General features: G+C 37.6%; 1 protein-coding gene across 3 annotated transcripts; it reads right to left on the bottom strand.

Moving 5' to 3' along the window:
* Positions 1-437: 437 nt before the first annotated feature.
* LOC108331499 (uncharacterized) lies at positions 438-13,940 on the bottom strand. 3 transcript variants are annotated; one of them, XM_052875786.1, is made up of 22 exons: positions 12,693-13,940; positions 12,081-12,196; positions 11,361-11,569; positions 10,289-10,408; positions 9,968-10,072; positions 9,739-9,864; positions 8,792-8,847; positions 8,595-8,694; positions 8,384-8,501; positions 8,087-8,296; positions 7,632-7,968; positions 5,805-5,898; positions 4,140-4,248; positions 3,615-3,886; positions 3,341-3,468; positions 2,982-3,216; positions 2,203-2,391; positions 1,802-2,085; positions 1,497-1,707; positions 1,149-1,391; positions 932-1,020; positions 438-851 (listed from the first exon to the last, which is right to left on the bottom strand). In XM_052875786.1, the coding sequence occupies exons 1-22, from the start codon at positions 13,511-13,513 to the stop codon at positions 704-706; spliced, it is 4,320 nt and encodes a 1,439-aa protein (XP_052731746.1). In that variant the 5' UTR covers positions 13,514-13,940; the 3' UTR covers positions 438-703. The 3 variants fall into 3 exon arrangements, with proteins under 3 accessions (XP_052731746.1, XP_017421697.1, XP_052731747.1); XM_017566208.2 differs by having other exon boundaries at positions 9,944-10,072; positions 12,693-13,938; XM_052875787.1 differs by lacking the exon at positions 9,968-10,072.
* Between the last annotated feature and the right edge of the window lie 336 nt (positions 13,941-14,276).

The following is a 14,276-nucleotide window of genomic DNA, read 5'->3' as shown; positions in this document are numbered from 1 at the left end:
ATTTAGAAACTTCATTGGAAACTGAGAATCCAAATTGAATAAAATATACAAATTCAGAGAAGTAATTTGTAGCCAAATAACCATCACAAATCTAAAAAGCAGCCAAGTACCTTCTATAATAATTTCAAAGTGATCGAACACATGCTGTTACTGTCAAGAAAATTTTAGAATAGGATTTTAAGAAGTCTGATGGCAACAAGGTAACTATTTCATGAAACATTTACTAACTTGATTCCAAAAAATAAATAAATACAAGCGTTTTAGAGGGTGAGGAAAATATAACGCGCTTCGAGAACAATTCTTATCCCTAGAACCCCAGATTATTTGCCGACTCTAATCAACTTGATGCCGTTGGCCAATTGAACATAATAAAAAAAGTAGTCCACGACTACAACATAAATGTGCTTAGTTACTTGATATTTACACAGTAGGAAAAATGAAGGTGAAAATGATTTAATTTTTTTTTAAAAAGAACTATTGAACATTAGATGTTACAGTAATGAATGCCTCTACAACTTCTACTTTGGATTTCTGTAGTTCTGTTTCTCCCACCTCGAGTTTATCTAAAATACTACCATCTCTATGTCAATCAATCTTTGATCTATCCTATATTACTGAACTGAGAACATGTGATGGATCGATCGAGAGAGGAGGGAAATGGGGGTAAAAAGTTAATGTTGAATTATATGCTGTGAACATACCATCATGACTGCCAGAACAGCTCAAAATCGTTACTATACAAGGACCGGTCTTGAATTTCCAGATTGGCAACATGCCAATTAATGAGTTGAGACTGGAACAATTTACATAAAACCAATCCAGCTGGGAAAATCCACCATTCACTTTCATCCCTGCATGCACGCATCCCCAGACAGAGTAAGATTTTCCCAAATAAGCAGGCTCTTAAACCAAAGTTAAACCAGACACTTACGTGATACTCCATGGCTGAATGCTCGGGTGTTTTTTACTGGAAGACGATTGAGAGTTGTAGTGTATATATCCACAAAGAAATGCAACAACCTAGTTCCAAAAAACACAAGATCCCAATTAAAACCAGTGAAAAAAAAGGAAAGGTTTATTGGCCCTACAAATAAACAATAGATTGAAGGATCAAATATCCCCAACCAGCTGAAATTCGATTTACTCACAACATTTATGAAGGATGTAAGATTCCACAGAGCATAAAGACGTGCAAGGCCTGCAGAACGCCTTGGCCCATGACTAAAGAGAGCATTAATTCCGACAGGAAAAGGGAGAAGAATGCCGAAAGGTAATATAAACAACACAAAGAAGACATCCACCAAAGAAATTGAATACAGCTGAAGCAGAGTAAGTAATACTAAACTAAAATCTCCTAGAAGCAACATTGAGATTACTAAACCAACAAGGTCCTGCAGTCAACAGGAGCAAAAAGAAAGAAATCAGTAATCAGATTAGTCAGCCAAAAATTAGCAATTTTGTCTAGCAAACCAGAAAACAATCAATACTAGAAATACCTGATGTCCAACAGGTTTTGTATTCTTAAGTATGAAAGAGAGAAGATAAAAGATATCTCTCTTCTCGTCAAGCATCTGCAAATTGTTTACATCTAAAGCAGCTCCATGCATTTGTCGCCTTATATAATTGTCCTCAGTTCTTCCACCAGGGCCTAAATGAGCTCTGCTTCTGGCAAACCCAAAAGGATGTTCCTTTTTAACACTCTGGACCCTAGAGACCAAAAATTAATAAACAAACAGAGAGTATCAAGTATAATACCATCAAAATCATACCACATTCCACTAAAATATGTATAAAAGATTACCTTGCTCTTTCCTCAGTTCTTAAAGCTCCATCGGCACTTCCTCCAGTGGCTTGACCATTCTCAAGAGCATATACCATAAGCCCATAGTGGCAATAGCCACTGCTTGTAGCCTGAAACCAGGCAAGGTCAACACGCACACCATGGACACTCAATGCAGGATTGGCATGAGTCTCAAGCCATCTGAGGACAGGTCGAAATGTTACTCTTAGCCGTCCACGGCGAACCAACCGTAGTTGTGCATTCAGCCCAGCAACCAATCTATACCAGGTTGTAGGTTGTACTGACTGCAAACATCATTAAAGGTATGCATATAATTAAATTCGTTAGAATGGAACAAAAAGTAAGGCATGTGTCTTAAGTGCATCTGTGCATAACACAGATCCCAAAATAAATAAACAAACCTGACTCATTAGGCTGGTAAGGATATTATCATTGTGCAGGGAGAATGGAACCATATAACTTCCATCACCTCCAAAAGGCAATGACATTGGGAACCTTTCATGTAATCGAGGAGGAAGGTCTATCCTCTTTTCATCGCCACCAAGAAAGAAGTCCACATATGCCAGCATGAAGTCAGTAGTTGCATTTACCTATAATATTTTATGGGTCAGTTAACACTATGAAACAGCATTAAATACTTGAAACAGCTGTGATTTCAATAAATGAAAAGTTGAAATTCTTAATTGCTTGGTCTAAATAGCCCCAGACAGTAGAACGAAGAAGTATGCCAAAACCTAGAGTGAGGTAAGCTATCTTAAAATAAAAAGAAACAACTCTTACGTTCAAAATTACAACAACATTACCCTGACATCAGGCAGGAAAGAAAAAATATCAAGAACTTTTTATCTCCCACTAGCTAAAAACATGCCAAATAGTTTTGAATTAATGATGTTATGATGTAACCTGTCTATCTATGAAAAATAAGTGATAATACAATAAACTGACATCTGATGACATGTCGCTGCTGATTATTAACAACATAAATACAACTAACCAAGTCTGAAATAAAAACAAAAACAAACTGATCAGTCAGCACGTATCCAGTTATACATATTCAACAAACTCAACAGTTACATTGGATCAAATGAAGATAACTTCGAACAAGATCAAGAGATGCATCAATAGAATATCCACTATTTCACTCTTCACAAGCTCAACAAATATATGAACAAGTCCAAACCTTGATCCCTTCATAGAGGGCTCGTGATCGGCAAGAACGAAGACAAGCATGATCGTACTCTGATCGAACAAACTCACGTAATCGTTGCAACTTCAATCTCCTGCGCCACTGTTGCCAGGACCATGCAAGCGGATAAGCAAGAACAGAAAGAACACTATATATTGCTCCCTCCCACCATTGATAAGCAGCTATAGCATTAATCGCATCCACAAATGTATTGAATTCACTCTCATAACTGCCATGTCAAGTGTTGAAAGATCTCAATATCATAATCAAAAAACAGTTTACAAATAAAGAAGCTGAAATCCTCAAATTTAACCATGGGATCTATAGTGATCAAACAGAAAATGTTTGCTTACACAACATCCATTATTTGCTCTGACGCCGTATGTGGCAAATGCCAGGGTTCACTGAAAGTATTAGGCCCCATAAAGTACATTCTGTGAACATGACTCTGGGACTCCTCAACTCTATTTGTCTCCAACACCTATGCAGCACATTGTTGTCATCATGCCAATAATAAAAAATCTTGAAAATAAAATCAAAATAGATACTGTTAAGGGGCACGTAATCTTAAATTCACAAATTTCAGAATATGGAAACTAAAAAGGAACCACATGGTTTGAGAAAAACCTCATTTAGTGACTCAAGGAAAGGAAAGGAGTGATCTATTTGAGAACCATGTTGGGTGGGTGCTGGGCCAGGTAATTCATCAACACCAACAAATTTCATTCTTGCAACACTGAGCACCAGTGCCAACAAGATCAAGAGACCCGTAAGAAATAGACCAAATAACCAAGGCCCACCAAATGTGTAAATTAACTCTTCAAGAGCAGTATAGCAGTCAGGCATATGATATCTGTCCGAAACACATTGGTATGGGCAAGGGGTTTTAGTAATACCACCTGGACAAAAGGACAAAATGGCAAATTACGCATTGATGATGCACCAGAGATTAAAATGAAATGGGTATGCTTTAGAGATATACTATGAAGAAAGGAGCTCACATTATATCATTTACCACCAAGAATAAAGAGACAAAAAAATGAAAGACAGTACACAAATCATTCAACTTGGACAACAAATACTTCAAACTAAATAAGAATAAAATCCCTTGAATGTCTGCTGTGTAATCATCCATTAAATAATAACCTCTACCTCGGACTGGAATATAAACAGCGCGATGAGGAAGGTCATTAACAGGACAATGGAGACAAAGTGATTCATCAGATCCAGTAGTGTTTTTGTAAGTCCCAGCAGGACATTCCTGGAGGGAAGCAAGAAATATAAAAGCCTATGAGTAGAAACTTTAGAAGTACAAGCATCAGTTAAGTCATCAAAAACGGAAAGCAAGAAAGTAGAAATATAACATGAGACAAAAAAGGGTAAAGAAAGCTTCTATTATGTTGAGTAACCCTGCTCTAGAGCAGTAATTCCAAAGCAGTGGCCAGTCTAGGTTCATAAGAAGCTGGAACCAGCACCCATGTAGCCTCATCAATTTTGATGAGGACAACTCAGAATAAGCTCAGCCAAAACATGATGAACCAAAAGCTTGCAACTATGACATTGCAACAAAAACTGTTTTCATCATTCAAACACTAGTAGTCACATTTTGAATGTAACTAAAATGGACACTGGATTCTACTAACGTGAATAGAAGCTAAAACTAAGGTTGACATCTTTATATGAAAATCTGCTGTCAAATCCAGCACTTTCAACTACTAATATGTTATTAGAGTTTATTATTAGAACATTTCAAGTGTCTAGGCTTTGTATATTACACAGAATCCTTTCAACACCAACACTAATTTATGTAAAGCTTCAAAGCAGCACTCAGCTAGAAATAGTAAAAAATATACAATATTTTTTGCCACAGTAGAAAGATTGAGAAAAGAAAAGACAATATGCCAGCGCACAAAGCCTTACAAAACTGCAAATGAAAAAATTGCACGAAGTAACAAATTGTAAAAGTCTTATGCAATGCTAAAGCTTTGTAAATGAAAAAACTTCAAGGAATTTTTTTTCAACAAAATAAAAAGGCCATGCAATAACATGACAGTATAGAATAAAATTACCATACCATTGTTGTAAGAACTAAGTTATACAACTAAGAATCAATAAAGTATAGGTCCTTAAGTCAAACTAAGAACAAAAATATCAAAAACATCAGCATATTTTTGGGGTTGACATGAATATATAATCAGAAACTTGACATATTTTCATTAATAATCATAATTGGCCTAACTAATAAAGGTGAGCTTCCCTTTAGATTTATCAGTATATCATTGCCAGAAATATACTCAAAACACCAGACTCCTGTCAACCCAGGCACCGTCATATTGAGGCTACAGTATAACTATCATAGAACACAGCAGGAACAAGTGTCACCCACTGATCCTTCATACACGTTTATCCATTAGATATTTGCTTTTATGTCTACTATAACGTGGCACATTAACAATATCCTTTCGAGTATAATTCCCACAAAGGTTTGAAGTAAAATTATCCTCAGATAATACGGTACATCACTATCAGAAATTTAATCAACATGCCAGGCTAATTAGCCAACCACCATATTGAGGCTGGAAAAAAAACAATGCATAACCTAAATGGTGATGATGTCGACAACCATTATGATAAAACTCTTGGCCCTCCACATACATTTAACATTAAAAGTAACAAATTTACTCAAACTACCAGCATACAGAAATGTAGAATAAGGTCACATCCAATATATATGGAAAATCCCATGATGAAAAGGCCAGCTAGAGCACACAAATATGGGAAATGTAAGAATTGAGGGCAGGTGGAAAGAAATTATACCTCACAAAAGGTACCGTACAACCCTTTAGGGCAATCCTTCCCAGTTATTGTCCCATTAGCTCCACTTCCACCCTGACCCTCACCCTTTCCTCCCCTATCATAATCAAGATAAAATTATAAAGTTTTTAAATTTCCATTATAACACAAACCAAAGGCAAAGGCAGAAACTGAAATGAAGTAGAGACAAAATATAGAAACTTCAATGGAACAAAAGTTGATAAATTAAAACAAAAAAGAGAATAATTTGAAGTTTTCTTAGGTTAGGGACTCCAATCACCCCCTGGAGCTGAACATAGTTCCCCTCCAATCCCAAGAGAAGCATGTCACGTGTCCTAATGAGATGAATCATTACCACTAGCACATACAACCTAATATTATTTGGGGATCAAAATGGTTTTATTTTAAAGATTTTTAGAAAGCCATTTTAAAAGAAATTACACTAGATATGACTTTCAAATCAATTATCACAAAAGTAAACAATGTAATCAAACATCACAATTCGCGGTTGAATGATTGTAAGAAATCTTCACATTATCAGTCTATTCCAATTAAATTCTTGAAATTGAAATGTACAAGCTAAAAGTTAAAAAACTCTAAAACACCAAAGCAAACAGTAAAATTAAAAAAATAAAATAAAATATCTTCTAATTATAACCCTCATACCAAAAAAAAAAAAAGAAATACATGGGCCAAAACGGATTAACAGAAAAAGTGTGCTACAGATCCGACAGACAAACATTTCAGGATCTGAAATAAGTAATGATCACTGGAAGTGTCCTATGCTAGAGAAGTCTTTTACAGTCCAATTTAAAGGGTTCGGCTGAAAAGAGTAGAATGCCAAAAGTGATAATTGGCTATTATCACGTGCAGCAGGGTGCACAAATCTTTAACCGTGTTTTACAGTTGTTAGAAGTTCTACATCGATTAGAGATAAGACCAATTCATAGTTTATAGGTGGGTGCAAACCTCATCCTACAAACCGGTTTTGTGGGTTGAGTTAGGCTTAAAGTCCCCTTCTAACATGGTATCAGAACCATGGTTAGAGCCTATCTTAGCGATATTTGTTGTTTGCTGGGCATATTGCTCCACCCGCTATCGGGCCGCTAGCAGACCACCTATTAAAAATGTCTAATCCCACGCTCGAGATGTATATACCTCGGCGTGAGGGGTGTGTGACTAGAGATAAGGCCAATTCATAGTTTATAAGTGGATGCAAACCTCACCCTACAAGCCGGTTTTGTGGGGTTGAGTTAGGCTTAAAGTCCCCTTCTAATAACATCCCTTAAATAACTGGGAAAGGGTTATGTTCTTATGCTCTCTCATGAGTTCTTCCCAAGGCTGTTTCAAGTAACATCCATCTCTTATATGCAAAAGTATTAGCTTCCCACGTTTCCTTTACAGATTTTTGCTTTTTATTTTAAAAATTTTCTTTCCGGATCTTGAAGATGCCTTATCTTGTTCCAAAGGGACTTTATATCATTAATCGTACTTCATTTTCAAACAGAGAAACAAAAGAAATGGTTAACTGGCTCCTCACTATATTATCTTCTGCGTTAGTGCCTATCTAAGAAGCCCGTACCAAGATGATAGGGAAAAAGAACTATTAAAATATACTCCAGAGAAACAATAGATATAAATAAAAAAAATGGAACAAAACAAGCATCCATTCAACAACTAGCAAAGATAACATCAGAAACTGGTGACAACTTATTCTTGGTTAAAATTCAGTTATGCAAACTGGGAAAAAAAAGACAAGCTAAAAATGTTACGCAAATCAGAATAAAAATAATATTGAAGAGTTGCAGCAAAAACTTGAAATAGAAATACCTGGTCTGAATGCCACCTTTCACAATAGCAATTGGCTGATAAACATCACCAGTGGGAATGTCAGACCAATGAAAATGAATTCTTCCACCACCCCCACCACCACTTCCATTAGAACTGCTATATCCCCCCATACTAGAAAGTTCAGCTGATTGCCCAATGGCAAGTGTATGAAGAAACAATAGTATAGTGCCACCAGATCCACCCCCAGGACCTCCAGTAAAATTGTCAAATCCTGCAAAACCTTCATTTCTGACTACCGAATCAAAATTCTCTCCATCAGCTTTTACAGAACCTTGAATGGACAAACTTGACAGAGGATGTTCTAATGATCCAACAACTGCTTAACAGATAATACAACAGAAGAATACGAATTAAAGAAGAAACTTAGCGGCAATCAACATCTTCCATTATTCATAAAGAAACATTAATTAGCCCAAACATAAACTTTGGCTTACTTATGATACCACCTCCAGCTGTGATATATGTAGAGTTGCCATTTCCACTTCCACTACCAAGTTCACAGGGCAGGTTTGCATCCCCATATGAACTGCCACCTTCAACGTGATTATCATTATACCATGCATCCCCACCATTACCGCCATGCCCACCGCCACTGCCAATACCATTATTTAGAATATTTCCATGACCCAAACCACCAGTACAGCCTGCAATTTTTTTGACACAATCACTCTAGGAAATCCAACTACTTGAATCCAAAAGTGACAACCACCACACACAACAAAGAAGCATACCCATTCCAGAGGCAGATATTCTTCCAGAAGATTCAACACTTATGGTCCGGGCCCTGTGGAAATGAACAACAGAACCTTCTATAAGGCCTTCGACAAGGATATCCTCGACTCTGCAGATCTAGAAAGGCAACATACAGAATTTTCAAGTTTCAACTGTAGATATATATTAGCACAACCAAATCTATTACACAATCAATACTTCATAAAGTACCTGAAGTGTGAAAGACAGGGAAGAGTTCACATTGCAATCTTCAGGGGGGTGAAGTAATTCGTAGGGGCAATCTTTATTGTCACAGTAAAGCTTTGGAGTACTGTAAACCATAAAGGTATGGAAATTTAGCAGAACTACAATCAAAATGTGTTGAATGAGAAATCACCTAACAATATTTTGACAACTTCCAAACGTACACATCATCAGTCGTTGCATTCTCCAATGGACCACGCAAGACAGATCCAGGCCCAACCTACAAAAGATGTAAAAAATAAAGTCAAGTTGTAGAGCTAAGACCAAATAATGCTGAAATAAAACATAAGCACAAAGAGTATTATCATCATTTATTAATGTCCAACCAAGTTACCACAATGGTTTCATTTAAAGAGATGGAATTAACAAGAATCAGACCCGAAGTGGTGGGAGAACCAAAGCATCAGAAGAGTGCAACTGAGCCACCGAAAGAATGACACAAGGAACAAAAAACAGTCCATTGCACCACAAATAAAGCCCAAGATCTTGACATGGTGTAAAAAGAGATTTTATCAATGCTCAGTTGTCATTATGATATTTTCCTCAGACAGTTTCTTTATTCACCTTATTTTAGTAACAAGTTATATATGCATTGCTTTGGGATATTTGGTAGGCGAAGGTAAAAATTTGGGGATTCTAATCGACTTTAGATGCACATAATACGATTGTCTCTATACCATCTCTTTGATTTTCACCTCATTGTAAGGTTTGTCTGATAAATGTTAACTGAAGGTATATATCATCATTTTTCTGTTCAAGCGAATTATGTTTTAGACCCAAAGGAAAACTTCTTCGTGTCATTTTATTCTACTACTAATAATCAAAAAATATTTAATAATTGGAAATGGTTAGGATATGCTTACAATGTTTTCTAAATAAAGAAATAAAAATAGAAAAAGCCCTACAATTTCAGCCAGTAAAATTAAAAAAGAATAAGAAACGTGTAACAAAATAATTTGAAAAGATTAGTTAAAAAAAACTAGTCTAATGAAAAAGAAATGAGACCTCCTAATTCATAAATAAAGATAAATCAAATGGGGGAAATAAGTGTTTAAAATTTAAAAGGCTATAAAATTACATAGATTGGTGGTGAAAATAAACAATGCCTTACATGAATACTATAAAATAGGGATAAAACCAAACGCTGTGCTTCAATCCAATCTCCTGGTCCTGACAAATTAAGCAGACCCTGTCCATGAACTCCAAGGTTTGCATTAGAATGTATCACAGAAGCCCCCTGTTAATGAAACCCAATGAGTCAAATTGTGAAGATCATACATGCACTAATATTATTCATTCGAGGAGTGGTTAAATACCCTGAGAACAATCAAATTACTGGCCTCAAGTAAAGAAGTTTCCACAGTCACATCTTCCCCACCATCTATGAGCATTTTTGAGTTCCACATCAAGAACATTTTTACAGACATGCGAAGAGCTCCATAAACCTTTTTCATAAAATTTTACGTGTAAAAACATCAACAAATGACATTGTAACATTGACTACTGGAAAAATAAAAAATCAGTGCAGCCTATATATATGATATGCTCATTTTGTTTACTAGTTCTACAGCACAGGTAAAAGATGCAACATATACAGGAACTAGATGTCAACATGTCCCAATAAACAATATCGCTGTAAAATTAAAACTCATTCCAACTACCTTCATTACAGAATCACTCATCAACAGTTCTTCAGCTAATAACTCAAACTCTGATGTAGCATAGTGGCGTAGACCAAAGCTCAACACCCCACCCTGCAAGATACTTATTTGCCCTTGCACCTATATAATGGATAAAAAGAAAAAGACAGTTGCACAGATGTCCTTCACATGCCAAACATTTTGTTTTCAAAACAGATTGAAATTAAAAGGGCACAAGGATCACAATATGAAGGGATGATCAGGAGGAAACTTAGCATTTTATAAAAGAATTCATTAGAAACAAAAGCAAATATAAATAGAAAACCTTTAATAAAAAGTAATAAAGGCATCGCCCCAACCCCTAAATACATTAGAATTAGAAGATTCTATATATATAATTCATATTAACATCAAGAAAACTCCTGAGCTATAGAAAAAATACAAGTCAAGATCAAGGGGAACAACCAATATGGATTCAAACGACCAACAATTAACTGAACATGCCAATATAAGCAAAATATATATCAAGCAAATGGATTAAAGGCATATGAAAGCCAAACCGAGAAGTTAATGTCTTTGGTTCTTCAATGCTTTAATCTTCAACAATATCCTCAGTGGGAGTTACTCGTATTGCTTAAGTTGTTAACTAAAAATATCCATATCTACTACTGGAGATATTTTTCAGCACTTGGGTTCTTTGAGGGAGTCAACTTTAGCAAGAATAATCAGGATAATATAAAAGTCTAAGACATATGCATCATTCAGCACATAGGATGAAAGAGGGGATGTCAGAATTTTTCAGGTGTATGACTGGTCAAACGGTCAGAAGTAGAACAACGGTAAATTACCTTTTCAGAAAAGTTCCTGGCTTAATCAGATATTAAGTTTTATTAGAGGTACTCAAAAGTGACTGCATATGCTCATCTTGAGTTTACTAATGAACGTTTTGATAGATGTAAAAAATTGAGGATACAAGCAAAACAAGAGGGAGGAGAGAATGTCTGGTGTCAGTAAACAAGAGAAGAAAGAGTTTATTAACAGAATATTGACATCGGGATTATCCAATTAATGTATGGATCTTCATTTGACAAACCTGTACGCGACTCCAAAGCAATGGAACTGTTGCCCTGGCCTTATTTCGAACATAAACATTAGTCCAAAGGGGTTGATTTGGAAACTCCAAGAGAAGAGTCTCTGTATCGGTTGTCATGTTATAGTTATCAACTATAAGACTTCGAGGGACTGCATCATAAAGAGTCCCAGCAGCACCTGCGTTTTCGGGACAGCCAAGGCTCCTACCACCTGAAATAAGAAATCAATCGTGCAGTGCAGTCAGTGTAACTGATGATAAGTTTGGAGTTCCAACAAGTTTAACACAACAAAAAAGTCATAATAGAATTTCAAGCAACTGACTATAGGCCAAGGGTATTTAATTAATTAACGATCACTTACCCCACCTACATGAGTTGGCAAAAAAGTAGGTTCCAGGTTGATAAACAGTATATCATCAAATCATATTTTCCAACTCCAGTGATACTTAATTCTAGAGAGCAACCTAATTTTTATTTCAAAATGCTGAAAAATGTTAGCATTGATTTCTAAAACATTTTCCTCATGCCCATTAACAAATCAATGACAGAGAGTGGCATGCAACAAAGTGATCCCTATATTAATGTTACCATATATATTTATTTATTTATTAATTTATTTATTATAAGAGATTAAGCATTTATGAGCACTCAATTTGCAGGGAAGGATTTCTGCAGAGTATATTTGGAAACAGTTACCCGATGCACAAACTAAAAATCCTCACCATGCACATATATTTTGGGCTCATCATGCCTGCTGAACACATCAACTGAAACCCTGCCACCTCCACCACCAGCAAAACCATTACCTCCACAAGCACTTATAATCCCATTGCCAGTCCTGCTCATTTCCAGAAAGAAAAAAAGCATATCAATGGAACAGCATAAAAACTAGATTCACAACATTACATTTCAATTACAATCAATCACGAAACCAATTATTAACATTCCATTGTTGGCATGTGGCTGTACACGTCAAGGAATATAAGGGATTATGGAGAAAATATCCTTCTACTGTAAATTTCATATTTTAGAAATATACATTCAACAGCTGACTTTGGGTATTAAGCTTCTGTATTAGCCTTACAAAGTTGGTAATTTGAACTCATACCATCAAAATAATTGTGATGGTGATATTAGACTTAGACAACCACATCTCAAATGCAGCAACGCAGAAACATATAAACAGTTGTTTACAAAGAACCTCAGATAGAAGATTCCAGAGAAACAAATATAGTAACTTGTCATATCACTCATGTCCCAAGTATAACCAGAGAACATAAATATATCCTTATGTTAACCAAACGAGGGGGGGAAAAAGACAAAAAAAATATTACATTCTGTAAGCCTTGATGTAAATGCTGCCTCCAGAGCCACCTCCGCCCTTTGTCCCTCCATCACCCCCATCAGCCAAAACACTTGCATTCATCTCAACAATTTGATGAAGAGTCAACCTTACAAGCCCCCCTCCCAACCCACCATAGTCCCTCTCATTGGTCGTCGACCCCCCACGGCTCCCAAAACTGTAAGGGTTCTGCAGCGAGGCCCACGAATACGCGTCCCCTCCCCAGACGTCCTCCGGAAGCTTCGTCATGTCGACAAGACAGCTAGCACCCCTCCCGCCGTGACCCCCACCACCGCCCTCAACCCCCTGCGGAGTGCCGCTCGTCTGCGGCGGAGGCTGTCCCGCCATACCCGTCGTGTTCACAACCGACATATTCCCAAAACCACCATTTTCAGCCTCCAACTCAAAAGCCCCGGTCACAATCGACGAGTTGCTACCTAAACTAAAATTACCAGTGACGTTAACGGTTACCATGCACCCGGGAATCTCGCAGTGGAACCTCACCCCAGGGAGGATGTTAAAATTGCCCTTCCCTGCTATGTACACGTCGCGGGTGAGGTTCACGTCATTCACGATCTTGCACGTCGTGTCCAGAGTCCCGACTCCGCCGAGATCGTCGACGCATGACACAGACGGTGGATGCGGCGGCGGAGGCGGCGGAGCGGGCGGCGAGTAGTCCTGATGGAAGAGGTTCCAATCGAAATCAGTCACCGAAAGTTCACGCTCTGACTCCGATTCGTCACTCGCGAAGACGGCGACGACGACGACGAAGATGGCGAGGAATCGGAGGCGCCGGAAACGAAATCGAGCCATTCACCGGCGGCGTCAGGAGTCATCACATTGAAGGAACTGAGATTCGGATTTGCAAAGTGAAATTTGATTCAGAAACCAATGCAATGACCCATCCCGGTCACCACCAATAGAAAAATATCAATATTAAAAAACCCTAGGTCTCTCTCTCTCTGCGTGCGGAAATTCAATTCAATCTCACTGACAAAAAAACCCTAGAAATCTCTCGGAGACGCGCGGGGAGAAGAAAGATCGAATGCGAATTGGAGAGAAGAAGCACGATGGGGAAGAGGCAGCTTTATTTAATTCTGGTGGTAAAGGAGAAGGGGGTATCACGATGCGGTGAGGTTCATGTGAACCCCGCTGGTTTTCACTCTCGATCTTTACTTTGTCGCACGTGGGTGAATCTTATTGGACAAGTCTTTGTGATTAGTTTGGAGGCTAGCATTGGGAATGTTATCTCAGTTTCACCGAACCTCACGCCGATTTAAAGGAGCGTCAGAGACACACCCCTAATTAATGAAAATAATTAACGGACGAAACCCATGTGGAATGTGCAAGTGAAAAGCGACAAGAAGGGTAGGTTGCTGCTTGCGTGGTGAGTACGCGCGCGTGGTAAAACGCCGGGACGACAGAGAGGAAGCGACGGCGCCACCGTGGAGTGAAGGTGGAGGCGGTGTCAGTGTGGGATCGTTGCGGGGGTTTTGGCTTTTGCTTAAAAATTATTATTACTATTCGTCCCTGAAAAATAAAACAATACACCCGTGTATCTATCTGCATGTACTAA

This window comes from Vigna angularis, chromosome 4 (genome assembly GCF_016808095.1).
Source record: "Vigna angularis cultivar LongXiaoDou No.4 chromosome 4, ASM1680809v1, whole genome shotgun sequence".
NCBI lineage: Eukaryota > Viridiplantae > Streptophyta > Magnoliopsida > Fabales > Fabaceae > Vigna > Vigna angularis.
The sequence above is the reverse complement of the archived record's forward strand: the minus strand, read 5'-3'. Positions and strand labels throughout refer to the sequence as shown.